The sequence below is a fragment of the Oratosquilla oratoria genome, unplaced genomic scaffold, assembly GCF_046742065.1.
Source record: "Oratosquilla oratoria isolate Oo_2021 unplaced genomic scaffold, ASM4674206v1 SCAFFOLD45, whole genome shotgun sequence".
Classification (NCBI taxonomy): domain Eukaryota; kingdom Metazoa; phylum Arthropoda; class Malacostraca; order Stomatopoda; family Squillidae; genus Oratosquilla; species Oratosquilla oratoria.
Window position 1 is genome coordinate 8,041,457 of NW_027467710.1, and position 25,996 is coordinate 8,067,452.

The 25,996-nt window shown below is 30.0% G+C and overlaps 7 protein-coding genes, 11 non-coding genes and 1 pseudogene across 18 annotated transcripts; 18 read left to right on the forward strand and 1 right to left on the reverse strand.

The window, feature by feature from the left end:
* The first annotated feature begins 246 nt into the window (after positions 1-246).
* LOC143023230 (ribosomal RNA small subunit methyltransferase A-like) lies at positions 247-2,206 on the forward strand. Its single transcript, XM_076181750.1, has 3 exons — positions 247-268; positions 1,509-1,646; positions 1,803-2,206. Exons 1-3 carry the CDS (start codon positions 247-249, stop codon positions 2,204-2,206), a joined length of 564 nt encoding a protein of 187 aa, XP_076037865.1.
* Positions 2,207-2,223: 17 nt separating this feature from the next.
* On the reverse strand, positions 2,224-3,681 carry LOC143023231 (CTP synthase-like). The gene has a single exon (XM_076181751.1). It carries the CDS (start codon positions 3,679-3,681, stop codon positions 2,224-2,226), a length of 1,458 nt encoding a protein of 485 aa, XP_076037866.1.
* A 309-nt stretch (positions 3,682-3,990) lies between these two features.
* Positions 3,991-4,809, forward strand: LOC143023232 (ribose-phosphate pyrophosphokinase-like). The gene has a single exon (XM_076181753.1). The coding sequence runs from the start codon at positions 3,991-3,993 to the stop codon at positions 4,786-4,788; it is 798 nt and encodes a 265-aa protein (XP_076037868.1). The 3' UTR covers positions 4,789-4,809.
* Positions 4,809-7,205, forward strand: LOC143023233 (uncharacterized; annotated as a pseudogene).
* A 2,645-nt stretch (positions 7,206-9,850) lies between these two features.
* LOC143023234 (serine hydroxymethyltransferase-like) lies at positions 9,851-10,621 on the forward strand. Its single transcript, XM_076181754.1, has one exon. The coding sequence runs from the start codon at positions 9,851-9,853 to the stop codon at positions 10,619-10,621; it is 771 nt and encodes a 256-aa protein (XP_076037869.1).
* A 309-nt stretch (positions 10,622-10,930) lies between these two features.
* Positions 10,931-11,443, forward strand: LOC143023235 (uracil phosphoribosyltransferase-like). Its single transcript, XM_076181755.1, has one exon. It carries the CDS (start codon positions 10,931-10,933, stop codon positions 11,441-11,443), a length of 513 nt encoding a protein of 170 aa, XP_076037870.1.
* A 58-nt stretch (positions 11,444-11,501) lies between these two features.
* Positions 11,502-13,169, forward strand: LOC143023236 (protein translocase subunit SecA-like). Its single transcript, XM_076181756.1, has one exon. The coding sequence runs from the start codon at positions 11,502-11,504 to the stop codon at positions 13,167-13,169; it is 1,668 nt and encodes a 555-aa protein (XP_076037871.1).
* Positions 13,170-14,643: 1,474 nt separating this feature from the next.
* Positions 14,644-15,411, forward strand: LOC143023237 (uncharacterized). Its single transcript, XM_076181757.1, has one exon. It carries the CDS (start codon positions 14,644-14,646, stop codon positions 15,409-15,411), a length of 768 nt encoding a protein of 255 aa, XP_076037872.1.
* A 4,014-nt stretch (positions 15,412-19,425) lies between these two features.
* On the forward strand, positions 19,426-19,497 carry TRNAN-GUU (transfer RNA asparagine (anticodon GUU)). Its single transcript has one exon. It is a non-coding gene; the product is annotated as a tRNA-Asn (tRNA).
* A 14-nt stretch (positions 19,498-19,511) lies between these two features.
* On the forward strand, positions 19,512-19,584 carry TRNAE-UUC (transfer RNA glutamic acid (anticodon UUC)). Its single transcript has one exon. It is a non-coding gene; the product is annotated as a tRNA-Glu (tRNA).
* A 10-nt stretch (positions 19,585-19,594) lies between these two features.
* Positions 19,595-19,667, forward strand: TRNAV-UAC (transfer RNA valine (anticodon UAC)). The gene has a single exon. It is a non-coding gene; the product is annotated as a tRNA-Val (tRNA).
* Positions 19,668-19,743: 76 nt separating this feature from the next.
* On the forward strand, positions 19,744-19,816 carry TRNAT-UGU (transfer RNA threonine (anticodon UGU)). Its single transcript has one exon. It is a non-coding gene; the product is annotated as a tRNA-Thr (tRNA).
* Positions 19,817-19,966: 150 nt separating this feature from the next.
* TRNAR-ACG (transfer RNA arginine (anticodon ACG)) lies at positions 19,967-20,040 on the forward strand. The gene has a single exon. It is a non-coding gene; the product is annotated as a tRNA-Arg (tRNA).
* Positions 20,041-20,055: 15 nt separating this feature from the next.
* TRNAP-UGG (transfer RNA proline (anticodon UGG)) lies at positions 20,056-20,129 on the forward strand. The gene has a single exon. It is a non-coding gene; the product is annotated as a tRNA-Pro (tRNA).
* Positions 20,130-20,139: 10 nt separating this feature from the next.
* Positions 20,140-20,212, forward strand: TRNAA-UGC (transfer RNA alanine (anticodon UGC)). Its single transcript has one exon. It is a non-coding gene; the product is annotated as a tRNA-Ala (tRNA).
* Positions 20,213-20,235: 23 nt separating this feature from the next.
* TRNAM-CAU (transfer RNA methionine (anticodon CAU)) lies at positions 20,236-20,309 on the forward strand. The gene has a single exon. It is a non-coding gene; the product is annotated as a tRNA-Met (tRNA).
* An 11-nt stretch (positions 20,310-20,320) lies between these two features.
* TRNAM-CAU (transfer RNA methionine (anticodon CAU)) lies at positions 20,321-20,394 on the forward strand. The gene has a single exon. It is a non-coding gene; the product is annotated as a tRNA-Met (tRNA).
* Positions 20,395-20,525: 131 nt separating this feature from the next.
* On the forward strand, positions 20,526-20,599 carry TRNAM-CAU (transfer RNA methionine (anticodon CAU)). The gene has a single exon. It is a non-coding gene; the product is annotated as a tRNA-Met (tRNA).
* Positions 20,600-20,685: 86 nt separating this feature from the next.
* TRNAF-GAA (transfer RNA phenylalanine (anticodon GAA)) lies at positions 20,686-20,758 on the forward strand. The gene has a single exon. It is a non-coding gene; the product is annotated as a tRNA-Phe (tRNA).
* The last annotated feature ends 5,238 nt before the right edge of the window (positions 20,759-25,996 follow it).

A 25,996-nucleotide genomic window follows, 5' to 3' on the forward strand; every position in this document is an offset into this window, starting at 1 on the left:
GGAGATGGCTCAATTGCTAAGATAAAAACTGACAATGCAATAAAAAGTAATGCGTCAATTGTGTTCCCAATTGCTGGAGGAAATACTTCAATTGCCGAATCAGAATTAAGTAATGCCCAAGTTGGAACAACAACAAAGCTAATTGGTGTTGATACTGACGCTACAATCTCTTCATCAAAAGATGAATTATATTTAGCATCAGCACAAAAGAATCTTGTGGATGGAGCAATAATTTCTCTATGAGGCATGGATGATTATGATAATGATGGTATTAGAAACTTTGAAGATAAAGATAATAAAAATGACCCCTTAGAAGAAAAAAACAGACAAATTTTAAAAGATTGACGGGATGTTGAAGTTGAAAAAGGCTTACAACTTGAAGGAACACTAACAAACGGAGGAGTTAAGGTAATATTTGGTTCAGACACATCTTCAGGCGGAAACGTCGCGCTAACAAAGGCTTTAGAATGATTTGGTAAAAACGAAAATGACTTAAAGAAATATATAGAGGAAATATCTAATACAGCAGGAGAAATTAAAAACAACGATTCTAATTTTACTAATGTAATCTAGGAGTTTAATTAAATACTTAACACACATTATAATAATGTGTGTTTTTTATTTACTTAGTTATAATTAAGATAATGAAAATATTAGATACGCATGCACATGTATTATCAACTTCATACAAAGATGAACTAGATAATGTTATTAAGAAAGTTTATGAAGAGAATGTTATTGCATTCAACATTTCTTTTGACATTAAGAGTTCAAAAGAAGCTTTATCTTTGTATGAAGATAATAAATATTTAATACCGGTTATAGGATTTCACCCATCTGATATTAAGGGGTGAAATAAAAACAAGTTAAATGAGATAGAAAAGTTGATTAATGATGATGTTGCTGCCATAGGCGAAATAGGATTAGACTATCACTATGAAGGGTTTGACAAAGAAGAGCAAACAAAGGCATTTGTTGACCAAATTGAACTTGCTATTAAATATAATCTTCCTATTGTCATTCACACAAGAGATTCACTAGAAGACTGTTATGAAATAATTAAGAATTATCCAGAGGAAAAATTCTTACTTCATTCATGATCTGGCGATGTTGAAATGACTAAGAAATATATGTCAATATCTGATAACATTTACTTCTCATACAATGGAATCATAACTTTTAAAAATGCAACAATGCAAAGAGAAGTTATTAAAGAAATAAGATTAGATAGATTAATGTTTGAAACAGACTGTCCTTATCTTTCACCAACGCCATATAGAGGAACAACTAATTACCCATGAAGAGTTAAGGAAGTTATTGAATTTGCTGCCAATCATTTGGGCATTGCATTTGATGAATTAAATGTAAATAACAATAAAGTGGCATTAGACTTTTATAATATAGATAAGGAGCAAATAAATTAATGGAAGCAAAAAAAGTATTAGGACAGAATTTTCTTATAGACCAAAATAAAATAACCGCCATTATAAATTCAATACCAAATATAGAGACATCTACAATAGTAGAGGTTGGACCTGGAAGAGGAGCAATTACTAAACCATTAGTAGAAAAAGCAAAGAATGTTATTGCCATTGAAATAGATAAGGATATGATTTATATTCTTGAAAATACAATTCCAAAGAAGAATTTTAAATTAATCAATCAGGATATACTAGAAACAAATTGAGATGCTATTCTAGGTGATGAAAAGAATATTCAATTCGTTTCAAACCTACCTTATTACATTTCAACCAAAATAATGTTTAAGGTTGCATATGATCTTAGATTTGATTCAATGTCAGTAATGCTGCAAAAAGAACTCGTTGATAGAATTTTTGCTAAAAAAAATACTAAACAGTATGGAAGATTGACGGTTGCTATAGGTTCATTATTCAATTTAGAAAAGAAAATTAATGTTCCTGCCGGTTGCTTTAAGCCAAAACCAAATGTTGATTCAGGATTTATAGTTTTAACTAGGAGAGACATTAATTTTGATATTGATGGATATCTAAAATTTATTAAGGCTGCTTTTGCAATGAAAAGAAAAACAATTCTTAACTCATTGAAGAAATCTAATTATGAAAATTCAGAACTAATAGTTAAATATTTTGAAAACAATAATATTAAACTAAACATTAGATCTGAAGAGATTGATATTGACACATTTATTGAAATGTATAAGTTCATAAAAGAAAACCAAGATTAATTCTTGGTTTTTTTCTTTTACTTAGCAGAAGCTTTAATAAAGCCAACAAATAATTTATTAGGGTTTGTTATTTTTGAAGAAAGTTCTGGGTGGAACTGAACAGCGATAAAGAAATCATTATTCTTATTCTCTAATATTTCAACCAACCCAGTTTCAGGATGTTTGCCAGAAGCAATTAATCCACCATTTTTTAATGGTTCTTCATATTTGTTATTGAATTCATATCTATGCCTGTGCCTTTCAAGTATTGATAATTCTTTATAAATGCTATGTGCCAATGTTCCTTCGGTTATAGAACATTCATAATTACCAAGCCTCATTGTTCCGCCAATAACTTTGTCCTTCATATCAGACATGATATCAATTATCTTATTTTTAGCTTTTGGTTCTAATTCACCATGCTTAACATCAAGATTTAATACATTATTAGCAAACTCAAGAGCAACTAATTGCATTCCATAACAAATTCCTAAGAAAGGAACATTGTTTTCCCTTGCGTACTTAATTGCTTTTAGTTTTCCTTCAACTCCAGAAGAACCAAAACCACCAGGAACTAATATTCCGTCATATTTAGACAACTCATCAACATCATAATCTTTTCTGGCGTTTATAAGTTTAAAGTTTAGTTTTATCTTATTATTAATCGAAGCATGTTTTAGCGCTTCAATTATTGATATATACGAATCCATATTATCTACATATTTACCAACAATAGCAATATTTACTTCTTTTTCTAGATTACTTAAATTATCATTAAATTTTTTAAGTTCAACATGGTTGCTGTCTTTTTTGCCAATATTTAATAATTCAGATACTTTATCATCAAATTTTTGATCCTTTAGTACTAATGGAATAGAGTATATTGATGAAGCATCTACAGATTGGAATATATTATCTGTTTGTACATTGGCAAACATGCCAATCTTTTCAATTTCTCTATCACTTAATTCAATTTCTGACCTTGTAACTAAGAAATCAGGCGCAACACCAAGAGACCTCAATAAACTTATAGATCTTTGCATTGGTTTTGTCTTTAATTCTTTACTTACTTTAATATATGGCACATAACCAACATGAATAATTGCTGCATTATTTTTTAACTCAAACTTAATTTGCCTAATTGACTCTGTATAAGCTAGAGATTCAATATCACCAACAGAGCCCCCAACTTCGACTATTAATAAATCATAGCCTTTAGCTACTTCATATATCTTTTCTTTAATTAAGTTAGTAACATGAGGGATAACTTGCACAGTTTTCCCTTCAAAGTGCCCCGCACGCTCTTTTTCAATTATTTCTTGGTAAACTTTTCCAGAAGTAAGAGATGAGCCTTTTGTAAGGTTTTTATTTAAAAATCTCTCATAATGACCTAAATCTAGGTCAGTTTCTCCTCCATCTACAGTCACAAAGACCTCTCCATGCTCAATTGGTGACATTGTTCCTGGATCTACATTAAGATATGGGTCACATTTCATCATTCCTACAGAAATACCTCCATCTTCTAATAATCTTCCTAGTGAAGATGCAATAATTCCTTTTCCAAGTGAAGAAACGACACCACCTGTTACAAATGCTATTTTCATTCTATTTTTTCCTTTCTAAATAAAAAATAGGTCACAAAAGTTGTGACCTATTTATTTGGCTGAAATTACAATATTTTGATTGCTCATTTGATTGTAAATCATATTACTATATTAACATATTTTTAGGAGAAAATCATATATTTAAGGTAATATATATAGAAAAAAATTATATATAATATATAAGTAAGGTATAAAAAAATAATGTTAAATTTAAATAAGGAAAATTCAGTTATATTTGGTCTTTCAACTTCTAAAAAGTTAGCCAATAATGTTGCAAAAATTAGCGGTATTGAATTAGGTGAAATCAAAACATCTCAATTTGCAGACGGTGAAATTTTTGTAGAATCTCAATCTTCAGTGAGAAATAAAACTGTATTTATCATACAATCAACTCATAAACCTACAAACGACAATTTAATGGAGTTATTATTGGTGATTGATGCATTAAAAAGATCCTCAGTTGGTGAAGTTAATGTAATCATTCCTTATTTTGGATATGCAAGACAAGATAGAAAACAGGAAGGAAGACAAGCTATTTCAGCAAAATTAGTTGCTAATATGCTTACTACTGCTGGTGCAGATAGAATAATCACATTTGATATTCACTCTGAACAAATAGTTGGGTTCTTCGATATGCCTGTCGATAACTTAAAAGCATATGGATTAATTGCTAAATCAATAAATGACTTAGCAATAGAAAATTTAGCAATAGTTTCACCTGACCATGGAGGAGTTTCTAGAGCAAGAGCACTTGCTAAAATATTAGATAGCCCATTGGCAGTTATAGATAAAAGAAGAACAGGGCATAATAATGCCGAATCAATGTTTATTCTTGGAGATGTCCAAGATAAAAATGTAATTATCTATGATGACATGGTTGATACAGGTGGAACAGTTGTTTCTGCTGTAGACATTCTTAAGGAAAATGGAGCTAAAGATGTTTACTTAGCTGTAACTCATGGTGTTTTATCTGCTAAAGATGGAAAAAAAAGCCACTGATAAGCTAAAAGAAGCAGGAATAAAAAAAATAATTACAACAAATTCAATAAACAATAGTGAAGAAGGGGGTTTCATTCACCAAATTGATCTTGCTGAAGCAATAGCTGGAACAATTACAAACCACATTAATAATGAATCGATTACGGCACATTTCATTACAATGTACAATACAAATTTATAAAGAAAGAGGAAATAAAATGGAAAGAGAATTAACAAATATTATAATTAAAATAAAAGTTGCTAAAGGCGAAGCAAATAAAGTAGATTTAACAAAATTAATACTACACAACTTAGAAGGTGTAGAGTACAGAGTTGCAGAAACTCCAAAAGGAATGGTTGAAAAACCAGGTGTTAAATTTATTGAACTACTTTATGTTGATAAAAACACTAAATACAGCAATGTTAAAATTACTTCACCAACATTATCAAATGATATTTTATTAGGAAATATTCATATTGCTGCTGCAGAAGCTAAAAAAGAAGCTGCAGAAGCCAAAAAAGAAGTTAATAAAGAAAAAGCTGCCTTGAAAGCCAAAAAAGCTGAGGAAAAAGCTGCAGAAAAAGAAGCTGCATTAGCTGCCAAAGATACTCCTGAAGCATTAGCAGAAAGAGAAGCCAAAAAAGCAAGAATCAAAGCCGAAAAAGAAGAAGCTGCAAAAATCAAAGCTAAGCAAAAAGCTGAAAAACAAGCTGTCAAAGAAGAAGCTGCAAGAATTAAAGCAGAAGAAAAGGCAGCTGCATTAGCTGCCAAAGATACTCCTGAAGCATTAGCAGAAAGAGAAGCAGAAGAAGCAAGAATCAAAGCTAAAAAAGAAAAAGCTGCAAAAATTAAAGCAGAAGAAAAAGCCGAAAAAGCAAGAATCAAAGCTGAAAAAAAAGCTGAAAAACAAGCTGCCAAAGAAGAAGCTGCAAGAATTAAAGCAGAAGAAAAGGCAGCTGCATTTGCTGCTATAAATACTCCTGAAGCAATAGCTGAAAAAGAAGCAGAAGAAGCAAGAATCAAAGCTGAAAAAGAAGAAGCTGCAAGAATTAAAGCAGAAGAAAAAGCCGAAAAAGCAAGAATCAAAGCTGAACAAAAAGCTGAAAAACAAGCTGCCAAAGAAGAAGCTGCAAGAATTAAACCAGAAGAAAAAGCAGAATTAGAATCCGAAGCAAATGAAATTGTTGAAGAATTAACTGATGAAGAAAAAATTACCTTAACTGAAGAAATAGCAAAAGTAAAACTTAATGATGAAATTGAAGAAGTTAAATCTAATGATGAATTAGAAGTTGAAGATGAAATTGATGATCTAACTCCAATGGAAAAAACTATTAAATCAACAGCTAAAAAAACATACTGATTAATTTATGAAAGAGGAAACTATGCAAGGGATGGAGAAATCGAAGAATTAAAAAATAAAACAGCAAATGAAAGAAAAGAATTAATTGCTGATATTGCTAGAAAAACTGAAGAAGCAGAAGCAGAAATTGAACAACAAAAAGCAGAAGCAAGAAAAGAAATCGAATTAATTAAAGAACAAGCAGCTATTGAAAAAGATAGAGTTGAAAAAGAATTAGCAGATGAAAAAAATAAAATGCTTAAAGAAAGAGAAGCTGCTGCTGCTGAAGCAAAAGCTGAGAAAGAGCAACTAGACAAACAAATCGCTGTTGAAAAAGAAAAAGCAGAACAAGAATTAAAAGAAGCAAAAGCTAATGGTGAAAGAGTATTAGCAGAGCAAAAAGATGAGTTAGATGCAAAACTAAATGAAGCCCAAAAATTAATTAAAGAAAATGATGAAAAACATGCTTTAATTGAAGAAAACTTAATTAAAGAAAAAGAAGCTGGCATTAAAGCTGCACAAGAACAAGCAGAACAAGAATTAAAAGAAGCAAAAGCTAATGGTGAAAGAGTATTAGCAGAGCAAAAAGATGAGTTAGATGCAAAACTAAATGAAGCCCAAAAATTAATTAAAGAAAATGATGAAAAACATGCTTTAATTGAAGAAAACTTAATTAAAGAAAAAGAAGCTGGCATTAAAGCTGCACAAGAACAAGCAGAAAAGCAATTAGCAGAACAAAAAGATGAGTTAGATGCAAAACTAAATGAAGCCCAAAACTTAATTAAAGAAAATGATGAAAAACATGCTTTAATTGAAGAAAACTTAATTAAAGAAAAAGAAGCTGGCATTAAAGCTGCACAAGAACAAGCAGAAAAGCAATTAGCAGATGAAAAAACAAAAATAGAACAACAAGCTGCTAAAGAAATTGAAGAAGCTAAATCAAAATTAAACGAAAGCAATAAAGAACAAGAAGACTTAAGAGCAAGAGTTAAACAACTTGAAGAGGAAGTCGCTTCTCTTGACAAGAAGAAAAAGATTGCTGAAAAGAAAGCTGAATTATTAGCAGAGATTGAAAAAATAGTTGAACAAGACGACTAGACATTAAAACATTAATAAATTTGTAAAACAATCCAATATCTATTGGGTTGTTTTTTTATTAAAGTATAATTATATTATTATGAAATATACAGACTTTGAATTTGGAAACAATACATTAAAATTTTGAGATGATTCTCAAGTAGAAATAAAAGAATTTAAACCCGAAGGGCAAGATAGGGTTATTAGATTCTTTAGAAAAAAAGGTTTTGGTCAATGAGACAAAGCTGCAAAGATTATATCTAGATCAGGTTTCTCAGGTTTTAGAGAACCGTTTGAAATAGAACCATGAAATCAAATTTTAATCGATGAAGCAAACAAATATGGAACTGCTGTTGATGTTAATAAAGAAGAAGCATTAAGAGGAATGATTTCTGATGATCAAGTTATGAAAGAGACAAGAATGTCAGTTGGTAAAATAATTAATTCCGGGTTAATCTGAGTAGCAAGAGGTCAGATGGTTTGTCATCCTAAATCACTGATATATGGTGAAATAGATGAAATTTGATATGACATTAATACTGACACATACTTTGTCGGTGATACAAAGACTGCATCTACAGTTGATAAGATGACATATTGATATCAATTATCTATTTATATAGAAATACTAAGAGCTTTAAATCCAGATAAAAACATTTCATCTATTGGTGTAATCGATTGAGTAAAGATTAAAAACGAAAAATGAGTTTTTAATAGAAACTTTAATGAGGCATTATGACAAGAATGAATTGGTAAAGAAGTTAAACCAACTGATCCAGTTTATAGAGCTAAATGAAATGAAAAGACGCCAATTCCAGTTGAGGAAACAAATCTCTTAATAAAGAGAGATTTAGAAAGAGACCAAGTAATTAAACAAGCTAAAGAAGATATTGCATTAATTAATAAATATAACATTTCTTCTGTGGATGTATTTAAAGATAAACTTGAAAATGATATAGTCTTTAAAGAAGAAAACAATAAACTTCAAAGTCAATATGAATTTATTAAAAGCAATTTAAAATAATGAAAAAAGAAAACATAACACTACTTCTAAATAGTTGTGATCCTAAATTGAAAAAATCAATTAAGGAAATTTACAAACTTAAAAGTAGTGTTATTTCTTTTAATTGAGAAAAAATATTAATAAGTATTGAAGAATTTAATAATATTAAAGACATTGCCCAAAGACAAATTAATGGTGAAGATGTAACCTTTGATATTGGTTATAGATATTTTAGAAATGAAAGACTTAAATTATCTAAGGGTGTATTTGTGCCACAATATGACACTGAACAAATAATTGATTTAGTCCATAATTTAAAAATTAATGAAGGAAAGGCTTTAGAAATTGGAAGCGGAACAGGCGCAATTTCAATCTCTCTTGCTAATGAAACATCACTTGAAGTTACATCATTAGATATTAATGAACAAGCAACATCTCTTGCTAAAGAGAATGACATCAATGGTAAGGTAGAATTTGTAAATGAAGACTTCTTTAAATACAAACCTAACATCAAATATGACTTGTTAATTTCTAATCCACCCTATATTGATATTGAGGACAAAGAGGTTGATGAATGAGTTATTGAAAACCAACCTCATGAAGCACTTTATGCTCAAAAAAATGGATTAGAATTTTACATTTCATTTTTTAATAGAGCAGAGGAACTATTATCTAGTGAAGCGTATATAATAGTAGAGATAGGATATTCACAAGCATACAATATAGTAGAACTTGCTAAGAAAATATCAAACAAAGTTGAGGTGATAAAAGACTATTCTGGGTTAGATAGATTTATAGTCATAAGATATGAAAACAATAGAACAGATTAACAATAATGAAGTTGTTGGTTTTCCAACAGACACTGTTTTTGGACTGGTTGCTAAACTTAATAAAGATAACATATCTAAAATCAATAATTTAAAAGGAAGAGATAGTGACCAACCATTGCAAATTTTATTTGAATCATTAGATAAAGCAAAAGAAGTTATCAAAGATGATGGATTTGTACTTGATTATTTAATAAAAAATTATGAATCAAATACTTCATATATTGTTAATGCAAAAGAAGAGTTTATAAATAAATTTTTAACTAAGGGATTCAACGGAACATTAATGTTTAGAATACCTACTGGAGAAATTAATGAATTAATAAAAGTCACTGGACCATTATTCGCAACATCTGCGAACAAACATGGTGAAGAACCATTGAATTCTTCTAAACAAGTTAAAAATGAATTTAATATAAACGTGTTTGATGGGAAGCAAACAAAAGGAAAACCATCTAAAATAATTTCTCTATTAAATAAAGAGAAAAAAATAATAAGGAAGTAATAAAATGAAAGATATAAAAGTATGAGAGGCTATTAAAACTGAACAAGAAAGACAAGACAATCACATTGAACTAATTGCATCAGAAAACTTTGTTTCACAAGAAGTTCTTAAAGCAAATGGATCAATATTAACAAACAAATATGCAGAAGGATACCCATCAAAAAGATATTATGGTGGGTGCGAGAATGTTGATGTTGTAGAACAATTAGCTATTGATAGAATAAAAGAATTATTCAATGCAAAATATGCAAACGTGCAAACGCATGCTGGATCACAAGCTAACTGATCAGCATATAATGCTGTATTAAAACCAGGGTCAAAAATATTAGGTATGGCACTAGATGCTGGTGGACACTTAACTCATGGTTTCCATGTTTCATCAACAAGTAAGTATTTTGAAGCAGAATCATACGGTGTCAGACAAGATACTCATTTAATTGACTTTGATGAAGTCAGAAAAAAAGCAATCGAATTTAAACCAGAATTAATTATTTGTGGTGCATCAGCATATTCAAGAGTTATTGACTTTAAAAAATTTAGAGAAATAGCAGATGAAGTTGGGGCATTACTATTAGCAGATGTTGCCCACATTGCAGGATTAATAGTTGCAGGTTTACACCCGAACCCACTTGATTATGGGGTTGATATTGTAACTTCAACAACACACAAGACACTTAGAGGTTCAAGAGGTGGAATCATTTTAACTAATGATGAAGAAATTGCAACTAAGATTGATAAATCAGTATTCCCAGGTACACAAGGCGGACCATTAATGAATCAGATTGCAGGTAAAGCAGTTGCCTTCTTTGAAGCCCTACAACCTGAATTTAAGACTTACCAAGAACAAGTAATAAAGAATGCAAAGGCATTTGCAAATAGATTATTACAACTTGGTTATGAATTAGTTTCTGGTGGAACTGACAATCATTTAGTTTTAGTAAATGTTAAAAAATCATTTGGAATTACAGGACAAGAAGCAGAAGATGTATTGCATAAGATAAATATTACATTAAATAAAAACACAGTTCCTTTTGATGAAGAATCACCAAGAGTAACATCTGGAATTAGGATTGGAACCCCTGCTATGACAACTAAAGGTTGAGTTGAATCAGACTTTATTGAATTAGCAGATATTATGATTGACGTTTTAAATGACGCCAACAATGAAGATGTAATTGCATCTAATAAAGAAAAAATAATCGCCTTAAATAACAAGGCAACTAAGGAAGTTAAATAAGATAAAGAGCTTTTTGCTCTTTTCTTTTTATACTATAATTAAAACAAGGAGTATATTATGAAAAACGTAACAGTAATAAAACACCCGTTAATTTCACATAAATTAACACACATTAGAAGAAAAGAAACAACTTCAAAAGAGTTTAAAGAATATCTTGATGAGATAACAAGATTGATGGCTTATGAAGTATTAAAAGATATCAAACTTGAAGAAGTTGAAATTGAAACACCAATAGCAAAAACAATTGGTCATAAAATATCTGAAAAGGTAAATCTATATCCAATTCTTAGAGCTGGACAAGGTATGGTTGAAGGATTCACCACAACAATACCTTCAGCAAGAGTTGGACACATTGGAATGTATAGAGATGAAAAAACTCTTCAACCAGTTGAATACTTATTTAAGTATCCAAAAGATACAGAGAAAGATACGTATAACATAATTATTGATCCAATGCTTGCTACTGGTGGTTCAGCCATTGCAGCAATTGACAAACTTAAAGAAAAGGGAATAGAAAACCTTAAGTTTGTTGCCTTATTGGGTTCACAGGCTGCTATTGATGCAATAACTTCAAAACACCCTGATGTAGAAATATTCATTTCTGCAATTGATCCAGAGCTGAATGAAAAAGGATATATTGTTCCAGGTCTAGGGGACGCCGGCGACAGAATATTTGGGACTAAATAATTTAGCGTTGCTAAGTTATTTTCTTTGTATTCCCTTTTAATGTTAATATTATATTAATATGGCACATAAAATTAACGTGAATAAACATTATTCAGTATTAAAGAAATCTGAAGATATAGCATTTGAAGTTTTAGATCTTGTAAAGCAAGAAAGGTTTTTAAATGCAACTCCTCAAAACTTAAAAGAATTTACAAAAGATTTTAAAAACAGAGTTAAAAACGGCGAAAGTCTTGATTCAATTATGCCTGAGGCATTTGCTGCTGCCTATAGAGCTGTTGATTTAATTTATGGAATTAATTTATACAAGGTTCAAATTATGGGTGGTTATGCATTACATAAAGGTGATGTAGCAGAAATGAGAACCGGAGAAGGTAAAACATTAACTGCTATATTACCAGCTTATCTTAATGCTTTAACTGGACTTGGAGTTCATATTATTACAGTTAATGAATATCTTTCAACTCGTGATGCATTAAATACAGGTAGAGTGTTTACTTTATTAGGTCTAACAACTGGTTCAGTTATTAATGAACAATCTCCTGAAGAGAAAAAAGCTGAGTATGCTAAAGATATTACTTATATTACAAACTCAGAAGTTGGATTTGATTATCTAAAAGATAATCTTGTTAAAGATATTAATCAAAAAACACAAAGACCATTTAACTATGCAATAGTCGATGAGGTTGATTCTATTTTAATTGATGAAGCAAGAACACCATTGATTATTTCTGGAGGATCAGATGCTTCAGAAGATGAATATATTCAAGCTGATGATTTAATATTGAAACTTGTTGAAGGAGACTTTGAGTTTGATAAAGAATCAAATCAAGCTTTCTTAACTCCACAAGGTGCCCAATTTATTGAGAAGGAATTAAAAATAAATAATTTATATTCATATGAAAATTCAGAATTAGTACATAGAATTCATAATGCACTTCAAGCACATAATAGATTTATTGAAGGTGTTGATTATACAGTTAAAGGCGATGAGATTGTACTTATAGATATCTTTACAGGTAGATTCCTTGAAGGAAGGCAATATTCAAATGGTTTAAACCAAGCAATTGAAGCTAAAGAAAGAATAAAAATAAAACCTGAAACCAAAGTATTTGCTTCTATTACATATCAAAACTTATTTAGAATGTATAAGAAGCTTTCTGGTATGTCTGGAACAGCAGTTCCTGAAGAGGAAGAACTAACAGCAGTTTATAATATGAGAGTTATTCCAATCCCTACCAATAAACCAGTAATAAGAATTGATAAACCAGATTTAATTTTCTCTACGTCAAGTGTTAAATTCCAAAAGGTAGTTGAAATGATTGAAGAAGTTCATAAAACAAGACAACCAATACTAGTTGGTACAAGATCAGTTGCAGATTCTGAAACAGTTTCTAAACTACTCCAAGATAAGAAAATTAAACATGAAGTTCTTAATGCTAAAAATCATTCAAGAGAAGCAGAAATAATTGCTTCTGCTGGTGAACTTGATGCTATTACAATCTCAACTAATATGGCTGGTCGTGGGACCGATATTAAACTTGGGGAAGGTGTAAGAGAACTAGGCGGATTATATGTTATTGGAACTGAAAGGCATGAATCAAGACGTATTGATGACCAGCTAAGAGGTAGATCAGGAAGACAAGGGGACGTTGGTGTTTCTCAATTCTTAGTTTCATTAGATGATGAAATTTTACAAAGAGCAGGTTTAAAGAAAATTCAAAAATGAATGAACTCTTTAGATGAAAGTCCAATAGAATCTAAAATGGTTGCAAAATCATTGACAACAGCCCAAAAGAAACTAGAAGGATTAAACTATGATTCAAGAAAATCAATAATTGAATATGATGATGTATTGAATCAACAAAGACTTTTAACTTATAAACAAAGAGATATTATTTTATCATCTAAGAACACGGAAGCAATTGTTGAAAAAATGATTTCTGGATTTGTAGCATCAATTGCTGAACATGAAACAGCCTTCAATGGTACAAAATTCTCTTCAGTTAAGTTTATTGAAACTGTAAATATAAACATTAAAGGTTTAAATATGCAGATTATAGATGTTAACAAAGAAGAAGCAATAAAAGTTGTGACTAAAAAATTATTAGCAGAATTTAAAAATGGATTTAAAGATATGGATCAATCTCAAAAGGATAAACAATTTAAATCAGTCATGTTGTATGCATTGGATTCATCATGACAAGAACAAATCGAAAGATTGACAAGACTTAAAACAGGAATCAGATATAGACAATATGCACAAAAGAACCCTGTTCAAGCATATGTATTAGAAGCAGACAAACTATTTACTTTCTATAAGAATGAAATTCAACAAAAAACTTCATTAATTTTAATAAGGGGCGTTTTTAAAGAAGAAGTAGAAGAAATACTTGTTGAAGAAAAAGCAAGAGATGTAAAAGAAATTTTGGTTAAATAAAACTAAAATATATTATCAAGATATCCAACAATAAGAAAACATGAGCAATCATGTTTTTCTTATAGAAAAAATTATTTTACATATAACTTTTATGTATAATACATATAACATGAAATGTAATGAAGAGAAAGCTGGAATTGCTGCTGAGAGAATAGTTATAAGAAAACTATTAACTAAGTCTTTGAATAAATTAGAGGCAATGTTAAAAGAAAATCCAAAAATGAAGGAGAGATATATTATCTCTTCTTATGTTTATTTCCGTAAGAGAGATAAAGTTTCTAGTTTAAAACATCCTTTATTGTTTGAAAATATGAATAATTTTAAGGCTGCAGTTAAATCAGCCAAAAATGACGATCCTTATTTTGAAGTATTTGACATGTGTATAAATGCTTCTGAGAAAAAAGAAAATGCAGTTGAATTTAAAAAGCAGGTTGCAGATTTTATAAATAAAAAGATAGAGGAAAATAATTTTTCATTAAGATCTATTACTGAAGCTGCAGAAATTAAATATTCCAACGCTTATAACTTTTTGAATAAGAAAAAGTATTCAGATATTTCAGCAAAAAACACACACAAATTATTGTGGATAACAATTGCTAAAACAGAAGGCTGAACAAAAGATGATGCCTATAAAAAACATAAGGAAAAATTTGCAACTTTAGAAAAACATTGATCTATTGATGTAGAGTAGCTCTTAAAAATTGAGAGCATAAATAAAAGTTTGGGTGGCGGAGGTGTATTGATTAAAAAAAGGAGAAAAATTATGGCGGGAGCTAAAAAGACAACAACCAAAAAGCCCACTACTAAAAAAACTACAGCTAAAAAACCAGCAACAAAAACAACTTCTAAACAAATCATAATGGACGTTCAAGGAATTGAAAAAAATTATGGTAAGGTTGAAGTTTTAACAGGTATTGACTTTAAAGTTTATGCAGGTGAAACTGTTGCTATTGTTGGAGCTAATGGAGCAGGTAAGACTACATTATCAGAAATAGTAGCTAAGGTTAAAGAACCTTCAAAAGGAAAGATACAATACTTCTTTGAAGAAGATGGGGAAGAATCTATTGGTAAAGGAGAAATATCTTCAAATATTGGTATTCAGTTCCAAGACTCTGCATACCCTGATTTCTACAAGGTTAAAGACTTAGTTAATTTTGTTATTAATGCTGCGGGATTAGAAATAACAAAAGAAGAATTAGAAGAACTTTATGAAACATTTGATTTAACTAAACTTAAAAAAGAAGTAGCTAAAGGTTTATCTGGTGGTCAACAACAAAGATTAAATATTTTGTTAGCAATAGTTAATAATCCTAAGTTATTAATACTTGATGAAGTTGGAACAGGGCTTGATGTTGAATCAAGAACAAAGATTAAATCATATATTAAATCATATGCCGAAGAGCATTCAGCAACTATTCTATTAGTTTCACACAACTCAGATGAAGTTATGGAGCTTGCAGAAAGAGTTATTGTTATTCATAACGGGAAAATCTTCAATGATTTGCCATTAAAAGAAATAATTAAAGAGTGAAAAACATTTGATGCTTATATGAATAACTTGTATTTAAATGTATTCAAAAAAGACTTAGATGTTAGAGCTAACAAGTCTGGAAGATCAAAGGCAAAAGGTAATAAATAATGTTTGCTTTATTTAAATTACAATCGAAAGGTTATTTTGCAAATAGACATAATAAGACTGACTTTATTACAACAATAATGTTTATTATTGTAATTGGTTCGTTAACACTATCAGGGATTACGAATGGTTGAACCATTGGAACTGCGGATATGACTAATGATCAATTTAAAATGGTAATATCAATTTCAAATATCAAAATAATCACCTCAATTGCAATGATGATGGTTATGTCTTCAGCAATGCAAACATTTGGAATGTCATTCTTTGAAATGAAAGATTCAGTCTTATTAAAGAGGATAGGTGCAACAAAGATTTCTAAAGGATCTGCAGTTGGTTCATTCATTCTTTGAGGATTAACATCAATGTTATTTGTAATTGGGTGAATGGCATTATGAGTTGGGGTATTCCAAATACCAGAAATTGCAGAATTAACTAATGGTTTGCTTTATGTTAAACCTTCAGTATGGGAAAATGTTAATTGAGCTGGGTTCTTTGTAGCAGTAATTACTACATCAATAGCGTTTTATGCAATTGCATTCTTCTTTGTATCATTCAACAAGAATTCAGAGTCATACCAAATATCATCAACATTCTATTTCTTCTTGGCAGTGTTCCTTGGTGGGACATTTACACCAGAAGTAAATAGGGAGTGAATGATAATTATTAGTTACCTTACACCTTTAGGTTGAGGAACTGACTTAGCAATATCATCAATGATAGGATATAATGTTTTTGACATTAATTCAATAGCAACTATTGAACATGTTACAAAATTTGAAGCAATAGGGAGATTTGTCTTCCCACTATTGCTTGGTGGATTAGCAGGATTAGCTTCAATTAAGCTATTTAAATGAGATTAGGAGATAAATATGAAGTCATTATATAAATTAATAACAAAGACAAACTTAAAATCACCAGCTCTTGCTTTCCCATTAGTAATGCCATTAATATTCGTACTTCTTTATTCTATAGGAGTAGAGCCTGGAAAGACACAAGCAGGTATGGATTTAGCTGTTGCTAGTTTCTTAGCAACAATACTATCAGTGCAAACAATGCAATCAGGTTTAATGGGGTTTGGTATTAACTTTATGAGAATAAAGAAATCAGTTCTATTAAGAAGAATTGGTGCTACAAAATTAAATAAATGAGATGTAGTATTAGCAGTATTCTTTTATGGGTTAACAATGTGATTAATATCAACAATATGAATATTAGTTATGATAACGTTCTTTAATGCAATTGGGTTATTCTACTCTACAGGGGTTGAAAATGTTTACACAACAACAAAATTTAGTTTCTTTAAAGAAATTAACTGATTAGAATTAGCAGCATCACTAGTAGTAATGTTATTGATATCATTCTCAATTGGATTATTCTTTACTTCAATTGCACATGATGCTTCATCATTCCAAGGAATGGCAATGTTCTATTTCTTCCTTGTGTCGTTTATGGGAGGAATGATGTTTCCAGGTGAAATCCCAAGTTGAATGACCTATGTAGGTTATGCATTACCACACGTTTATGCAGGTGAGCTATTTAAATGAGCTGCAGGCACATTACAGCCACCACTTTCAGAAGTTAAATTAGCACTAGACTTCGTTGTGCCATTGGTATTCACAGCAATATTTATGTATGGCGCAGTTAAGAAATTAAAATTTGATTAATCAATACACAAATTAAACAACACCTTAGGTGTTGTTTTTATTATAATTTAATTAGGTTTAAAATCCATTTGGAACACAATCATATATTATCAATATGAGTATTGAAATATTAATTGATGTGTCTAATAAAAAATATACAATATGAAAGATATAAAATTTACTGCCCCAAGAGACATTAAGACAGGGGAAATTTTTACTTTTGATGAGCTATTTAAACATGATGAGAACTTAAGTGCATTTAATGATGCAACTAACAATCTTATATTAGAAAAAGTTAAATCTCAATTAAGAGAAAAAGAAATTGAACTCTCAAAAGAGTTTGAAAATAAAAACAATGAACAAGAAAAAATGTTCAATGAGATTAAAGAAAAGTGATCTAAAGAATCCGAAGAGTTGCTCTCAAAACAAAAAGAGATGTTAACTAAAGAAGCGGAAAATAACGTTGCATCAGAAAAGAATGAGTTAAAAAGTAATAACTCAATTCTTGAAGCAAAAGTTGAATTCCTTGAAAACATTAATAAAGAAAATAAAGACACACTAAGTAAACTAAAAGAGACTTATGATGATTTACTTCAACAAAGACTTTCTGATGAAAGAGAAAAGTTTTCTTTAAAAGAAGCTGAACTAATTAAGGAAATGCAAGATAAAAGACTTTCTGCAACTACAATCGGTGAAGATGCTGAAGAAGAAATTAGAATGAAACTAAAAGAACTATTTGTTGATGATATTATAACCAAACCAAATCATGCTACAGGTGGCGCTGATGTTCAACATGACATCGTTAATAGAGGAGAAGTAGTTTCTTCAATATATTATGAGGTGAAAAATAGAAAGACATGAAATAAGTCTCAATATGATAATTTTGCTAACAAAGTTAGAAAAGAGAAGCATGACTTCAACATATTTATTGCGAAGTCACTTCCTAAAGCAACAAAAGAACAACAACTTACACAGTTTAGTGAAGACTTGTTCTATGATGAAGTTAATAATATATATTTAACATCGTTTGAAAATTGATTACCAGTAATAGCAGTAATTAGAAAACAAGCAATAACGATTACACAACTAAAAAATAACTCTGATCAAATTAATGATATTAAAGAAAAAGTTTATACATTCTTTAAATCTCCAGAGTTTATGAATTACTTTAGTAGAATTATTGAAAACTTAAGAATAACAGAAGGGCTTTTCAAAAGTATTCAATCTTCAACAATTAAAGGCGTTGCAGAAATAAATAAAGCAACAATTGAGATTGAAACATTAAAAACAGATATAGATACTAAATTAAACATATAAAAAAAGAGACACATTTGTGTCTCTTTTTCTTTTATACCTCTTCAAGTTCAATTTCTTTTGTGATTGAAGTCTCTTTTATTAGTTTCTTTATTGAATCCAGTCTTTCAGAAGTTATATCAACTTGCTTTGCTTCAGAAATTATTTGTTCATACTCTACACTAATCATTTCTAATAATTTAATTAATGATTTGTCTTTACCAGCAACAACCAGTATGTCACCAGTGTTTACAATGGTTTGGCCATTGACGATTTCAGCTTTATTATTTTTAAATATTAAAGTAATACCTATTTCTTTAGAAAGTTCTAGATCACTAATCATCTTTTCATTTCATTTTTCAAGTACTGGTATTTTTGCTACTGATACACCATCGGCAATTTCAGACATTTCGAAGTCACTCACACCTTTAAGTGCTAGTGGGTTAACAATCTTATTGAAAGTTCTTTTGGCAGCAGCAATCTCTGGTGTTATAACATCTTCTACACCTATCTTTCTAAGGATTGATTCATGTTGTTCATTTACTGACTTAGCAATAATATGACCTTTAAAGTTTTCAGCTAGTAAAGTTGTTATCACTAATGAACCTTGAAAGTCTTGACCCATACCAATAACAAAGAAGTCTGCATTATCAATACCAACATGTGTTAAAAAGTCTGCATTAGTTGCATCACCAACGATTATGTTCTTAACTCCTTGTAATTGTTCTAGTTTACTTTGGTCTTTATCAATTGCTACAATTGAACAACCAGGCACATTATTTAGTTTTTTTATTAGTTCTTTAGCATATCTTCCGATACCAATGACTACTATCTCTTTTTTCATAATTTCTTTATATATCTTAATTTTAATACTATTCAACTCCTAAAAAACTTTATTTTGAAGATATTTTTTATTAATTTTTAACATAAAACCTATATAATTTTATAGGTAATCAAATTTCACTATTACGCTCTGGTAGCTCAGTGGTAGAGCAGTTGGCTGTTAACCAATTGGTCGGAGGTTCAAATCCTCTCCGGAGCGCCATTATTTTTTATGGCCCGTTGGTGAAGCGGTTAACACACATGGTTTTCATCCATGCATTCACGGGTTCGATTCCCGTACGGGTCACCATTTCTTTGGGGCATTAGCTCAGTTGGGAGAGCATCTGCCTTACAAGCAGAGGGTCACAGGTTCAAGTCCTGTATGCCCCACCAAAGAATTTTGATGATTTGATTATCAAACATAATATGGATTTTTCCTTAGCCAAAGAGGATGTAGAAAATTCATGCCGTTGTAGCTCAGCAGGCAGAGCAACTGACTTGTAATCAGTAGGTCGTAGGTTCGATTCCTATCAACGGCACCACGCGGGTGTGGTGAAATTGGTAGACACGCTAGATTTAGGTTCTAGTGCCTTCGGGCGTGGGGGTTCAAGTCCCTTCACCCGCACCAAGAATACAAAGGTATTCTGCAAGGTGTAGTATAGAATAAACACACAATACAAAATTAAGATGCGTCTGTAGCTCAATTGGATAGAGCGTTTGACTACGGATCAAAAGGTTGTGGGTTCGACTCCTATCAGACGCACCATATTTTAAATAACGGAGAGTAGCTCAGCTTGGCAGAGCACTGCGTTTGGGACGCAGGGGTCGCAGGTTCAAGTCCTGTCTCTCCGACCATTATTATGGGGGTGTAGCTCAATTGGTAGAGCACTTGATTTGCATTCAAGAGGTCGTCGGTTCGACTCCGATCACCTCCACCATAACAAACAATATTATTTAAGGCGAGGTAGCTCAGCTGGTTAGAGCGTCTGGTTCATACCCAGAAGGTCGTGGGTTCGACTCCCTCTCTCGCTACCAGAAAAGAAGGTTCTTTAGCTCAGTTGGTTAGAGCCGTCGGCTCATAACCGATTGGTCGCTGGTTCGAGTCCAGCAAGAACCACCATATAAAAAACAAAAATAATAAATTTTTGGAGATATACCCAAGTCCGGTTGAAGGGGTTGGTCTTGAAAACCAAGAGGTGGCGAAAGCTGCGCGGGGGTTCGAATCCCTCTATCTCCACCATTATTTATCGCGGAGTGGAGCAGTCTGGTAGCTCGTTGGGCTCATAACCCAAAGGTCGGTGGTTCAAATCCGCCCTCCGCAACCAAGGTCCTGTAGTGAAGTGGTTTATCATGCCTCCCTGTCACGGAGGAGATCGCGGGTTCAAATCCCGTCAGGACCGCCATTAAAGGCCCAGTAGCTCAGTCGGTAGAGCATGTGATTGAAGCTCACAGTGTCGGCGGTTCAATTCCGTCCTGGGCCACCATTAGTAAACATCTTTATATTTACTAATAGTAGCCCAGCAGATACATTTATTTATATAAATGTATCTGTTTTTTATTAAACTAATTGAATGTATAATTTTATTATTATGATTTGAAATACTAATTACATCAATCTATATTTATCTGCAAGAAGGACTCTTAACTCGAAGAATCTTGAAAAGACACCTTTAAAACAGATAAAACACTTATCTAGAATGTATAACGATGGACACTTCCAACATTATAAAAGACAAGTGTTTTTAAGGTGATTCTCTGAGAATACAGAAAATACATTACAATTTATTAAAAGAAGTGAAAAACTAATAAAGAAATTAGAGATTGAATTAAGTTATTCAGAGAGAATGAAGATTGAAAATATTAGACCAAGAGAATTCACATTTCGTAGATCTTTAAAAACTATTGAGGCACCTTATAAAGATCTTTCTGGTGCAGCATTATTAAAATCTAATATTGTGTTTTTCTATAAAAACATAAGAACATATCAAAAAGGTTTAAATCTATATGAAAAGAAATATGATGGTGAGATACATATGTCTACAAAAGAAGTCGTATTCTATGATAGAGAAAAAAATAAAATACAAAAGGTAATTAAACATGATGAAATTAAATCTATATTGTTAAGATCATTTTGTGTAGAAATAGAAATGAAGAAAGGACCTAGCTACTTTCTAAGATATAAAGATGATGAATTGATATATATTTCATTATCAAGATCTGTTGTAATTAAAAACAAAGTTGAGTTTAATGATCTTTCAAGAGAAGAAGGGGACACAGCAGAAAGAACAATTGAATCTTTCCTAAATATTGATTAATAAAAAATGCACTTATTTATATAAGTGCATTTTATTTTGTTTATTCACCTTTAAGGTTTGCAAACATATTTTCTTTATTATAATTCAACACCAGGTTGATTAAAAGGATTTACTCCTAATAAATATGCAGACATTGTTACTGATATAAAGAAGAAGTATCATAGGTACCCCATTGATTCTTCAGACTTATCCTTTAAAGTAATAATTAAATTAGGTGTTCCTGCCCCTTTATAGTGAGCTTTTAACTACTACCCATCCAAATGCCTTTTTTATTAAATTTCATGAAATCATTCAGATTTTTTTTCATTTTTTTTTTTTCCTTTTTTATCAAAAAGTCTTTTTAAAAAGAAAAATTTTTTTTTTATAAAAAAAAAAAAAATAAAAAAAGATATTAAGAAAAAAACAAAAAATAAAAAAAAATAATTACATTTTTTTTTTAAAGATATTAATAAATCGGGAAGAATGGAAGAGGTTCTAAAAATATTTAAAAAAAAAATAGAAAAAAAACGTATAAAGATTTTTTTTTTTTTTTTAAAAATTTTTTTTTAAAAACATGAAAAAAACTTAAAAACAAAATAAACCATATTCTACAACTAAAAAAAAAGACAAAAAACCCATAAAAAAATCTACTTACAATTAAAATCTATGAATGATATCGAATGATTTAAATTTTTTTTTTTTTTTTAAAAAATGCACATTTGTTTTTATTTTTTTTTTTAATTTTTTTTTTTTTTTTCTTTTTAATTTTTTTTAAAATTTTAAAAAAAAACACTTGTTCAAAAAAAAATTTTTAAAATTTTGTTTTTTTTTTTTCTTTTCTTTAAAAAAAGAAAAAAAAATATTTTCTTTTAAAAATATTTCAAAATAATTTTTTTTTATTTTTATATATTTCAAAAGTATTTTTATTTATTTTTATCTTTTTTAATTAAAATATTATTATATTTTTCCTTTTTTCCATCATTCACACTACTATTATTTTTTTTTTTTTTTTTTTTTTTTTTTTAAAAAATTATCAATATATAGACGATATTGATGTTTTATTTTTTTATTTTATTAAATTGTTTTTCATGTATAAAATAGAGATATTTTCTCAATAATTTTTTTTTTTTTTTTTTTTTCCTTTTGTATTATAAAATCGATATTAAAAATAAAAAGTTATCTTCAATTTTTTTTAAAAAAAAAATTTTTTTTTATTTTAAATAATTTTTTATTTATATTTTTTATGCATTTATATGTTTTATTTTCTATATTTAAGTATGGTGTTATGGTTTTTTTATTAATTTCTAAGTCAAGGTAATTTAATCCATCTAGATTATCCTCATCTTCTCTAACAACAACAGTATCGTTATCATTTTCAATTCATAGAGTTGTTTCAAAGAACGTTGGCTTACCCTCTTGAACAATTTGACCTAATGAGTGTAAGTCTCTTGAGTATACAACTGATGCAGGCATTAATCCAACCCCATCTTTACCTTCAGATTCACCAAATAATTGTTTTCATCATTCTGCCATCATGTCTAAGTCATAGTCATATGTTGTAAATATTTCTGAATCAATATTTTTCTCAGTATGTAAGATGTATCTTGTTAGTGCATAATCATAAGCAGGATTATTTTCTAATGAAGATAGATCTTCCATTGCTTTGGCTGTTCCTTTAATTACAGCTTCAACGTCAATCCCTGCAAAGGCCATTGGGAATGTTCCTACAGGAGTTGTTCCAGAGAATCTACCTCCAATTCCATCAGGAACAACATATGATTCAAATCCTTTTTTATCTGCCAATGTTTTTAATGCGCCTTTGTTACCATCAGTAACAGCTACTATTAAGTCTTTTGTTACTTCAACGCCTTCTTTATTTTCTAACAGTGTTTTAAAATGTCTAAATGATAATGCTGGTTCAAGTGTTGTTCCAGATTTTGAAATAACACATATAGCCCATTTCTTACCCTCCAGCTTTGCTTCTAATTGTTTGATATGTGATGGTGACATATTAATTCCAGCAAATAAAACTTCATCAGCCTTATTCATTTTACCTTTAATAAAATCAATACCAGATTGTGCACCAAGATATGATCCACCAATACCGATTACTAGAAGTGTTTCTACTCCTTGTTCTTTCATTCAAGTTGCCTTAGAAACAATTCTTTCTAATTCATTTTTATCATAATCTACCGGTCATGTTAATCAATCCATGAATTGGTTACCTTCGCCATTTCTATTTCTAATCATTTCATGTATTTTAGAAACCTTTTCAGAGTGTTTTAGTTTTTCTTCTGTTGTTATTTTAGACATCTCTAAGTTTAAGTCTAATATTTTATTCATTTTCAATTGCCTTTCTGATTGCACCTATAGGTGCCATTGCACATTTTCTTCTTGAAATATGAGATTGAACAATCTTAAATACTTCAAGTCTTGGGTCTATACTATTTATTTCCCCAAGTAAGAATTTGTTATATATATTAATAATATCACTTATTTCTTTTATATTTTTACCTTCAATTAATTGAAGTATTGCCTCAACTGACCCAGATGATATTGCACATCCAGCCCCGTCAAATCTGGCAACTTCAACAACGCTATCTTTAATTTCTATATATATATTGAAGTTATCATCACAACTGTCTACACTTGTTGGAATAGATTTTTCTAATTGCTTTGTTGTTAATCCCTTTTGTGTTGGATTATGTACATATTTTTGAAGTTGGTTTCTTGTTAAAGAGTGAGTCAAGGAAATCACCTCCAGATTTTATTTCTTCATATAATCTATTAACATCATCCTTTGTATTGTAGATATGGAATGAAACTCTAATGCTTTTATATGTCTCATAATCACCATAGGTCATCTTAACACAATTAGTTCCTGTTCTTACAACTATGTTTCTTAGGCCAAGATGATATCCAACATCTTCTCCAGCAACACCTTTTACTTCGAAGAATAGGTTTGAACCCTTGACTCCTTTATTAATAATTCTTACATTATCTAATGAACCAATTTTTTCTTCGGCATAGTCTTTAAGTTCATTGTTATATCTTTCGATATCTTCAATACCAAATGATTCTATATAATCAATGGATGTTCCAAAGGCAATAATCCCTGGGACGTCTCTTGTTCCTGAAATGAATTTATCCTTGTTTTCTTTTCAAACAACACTATCTTCATCATAAGTGATGTTTGAGCCTCCACCATATGTCCATGGACTTTCTATATTTTCTAAATTCTTAACATAGGCAAAACCTAACGAGTGTGGACCAAAAGCTTTATGTGTTCCGAATATGTAGTAATCTATATCGCCTTTTGTTACATCTATTTTAGTATGGCCAATAGCTTGTGCTCCATCCACAATAATAGTTACATCGTTGCCAACAGCCAATCTAATCTTTTCAAGATCATTCTTGGCACTTGTTGTATTAAAGATATGTGCTACTGATATTAATTTGGTTTTATTTGTAACAAGTTTTGCTAATTTATCATAATCAATAACTCAATCTTTTAATTCATACCATTTAACAGTAATATCTTTCTTTTGCTCCTTTATCATCATTGTTCAAGGCAATATGTTTGCAGCATGTTCTAATTTTCCAAGGATAATTTCATCGCCATCTTCTAATTTACTAATTAATGAATGAGCAACCTTATTAATGAAATCAGTTGTTCCATATGTGGGGATAACATTATCTTCATTAGCATTAATATGGTTAGCAACCTTTTTAATTGTTAATTCAAATTGCTCTATTTTGTCATTTTCACTAGTTAAATGTGATTTTCCATATGTAGTTTCATTATTAGAATATACTTTTGCAAGCTTTTCAACAAATACATCTGGTTTTAATGATGTTGCAGAAGAATTTAGGAAAACAATATCTTTGTTTTCTCTTAAGTACTTATATTGCTCTCTAACATTTTCAAACTTATTTTTCATTTGTTATTTATATTATAAAACCTATAACTAATATAAATTTAATTTATTGTATAATTTATATTAACATGGAAAAACATAACGAGAGAGAAACAAAGGAATTAGAATTGGGCGTTGACAACCCAACTCCAAAACCCGAAAATAATAACTCTTTTTATGACAGGACTGCTGAAAAGAAACAAACAGTTTGACATAAAGATTGAAGAGGGAAAACACTAGCAATTACACTTGCTTCTTTAGTGTTGCTTGGAGCAGGTATTCCATCAGGTATGGCAATTACTGGTTACTTTAAAAATGTAGAAATTAAAAATTATAACAGTAATGAAAACACAGTATTTGGCGATGCCAAAGACGAAGTAGAGAGAATTAAAGATAAAGCAATAATTAAAAATTTTGACAAAATGAAGGATGAAGGTTGAATTACTGAGTCAAAATGAAAAAGTACAAAAAAAGATTTAACTGAAAACGCCAATAAAACAATTAAAAA

Coding starts and splice junctions, on each gene's coding strand:
- LOC143023234 (XM_076181754.1), top strand. CDS start 9,851: ATGGCACTAGATGCTGGTGGACACTTAACTCATGGTTTCCATGTTTCA.
- LOC143023230 (XM_076181750.1), top strand. CDS start 247: ATGGATGATTATGATAATGATG. Junction 269..1,508: donor GGATGATTATGATAATGATG/GTATTAGAAACT, acceptor TACCAAATATAG/AGACATCTACAATAGTAGAG. Junction 1,647..1,802: donor AAATACAATTCCAAAGAAGA/ATTTTAAATTAA, acceptor ATTCAATGTCAG/TAATGCTGCAAAAAGAACTC.
- LOC143023235 (XM_076181755.1), top strand. CDS start 10,931: ATGGCTTATGAAGTATTAAAAGATATCAAACTTGAAGAAGTTGAAATT.
- LOC143023231 (XM_076181751.1), bottom strand. CDS start 3,681: ATGAAATGTGACCCATATCTTAATGTAGATCCAGGAACAATGTCACCA.
- LOC143023237 (XM_076181757.1), top strand. CDS start 14,644: ATGGCGGGAGCTAAAAAGACAACAACCAAAAAGCCCACTACTAAAAAA.
- LOC143023236 (XM_076181756.1), top strand. CDS start 11,502: ATGGCACATAAAATTAACGTGAATAAACATTATTCAGTATTAAAGAAA.
- LOC143023232 (XM_076181753.1), top strand. CDS start 3,991: ATGTTAAATTTAAATAAGGAAAATTCAGTTATATTTGGTCTTTCAACT.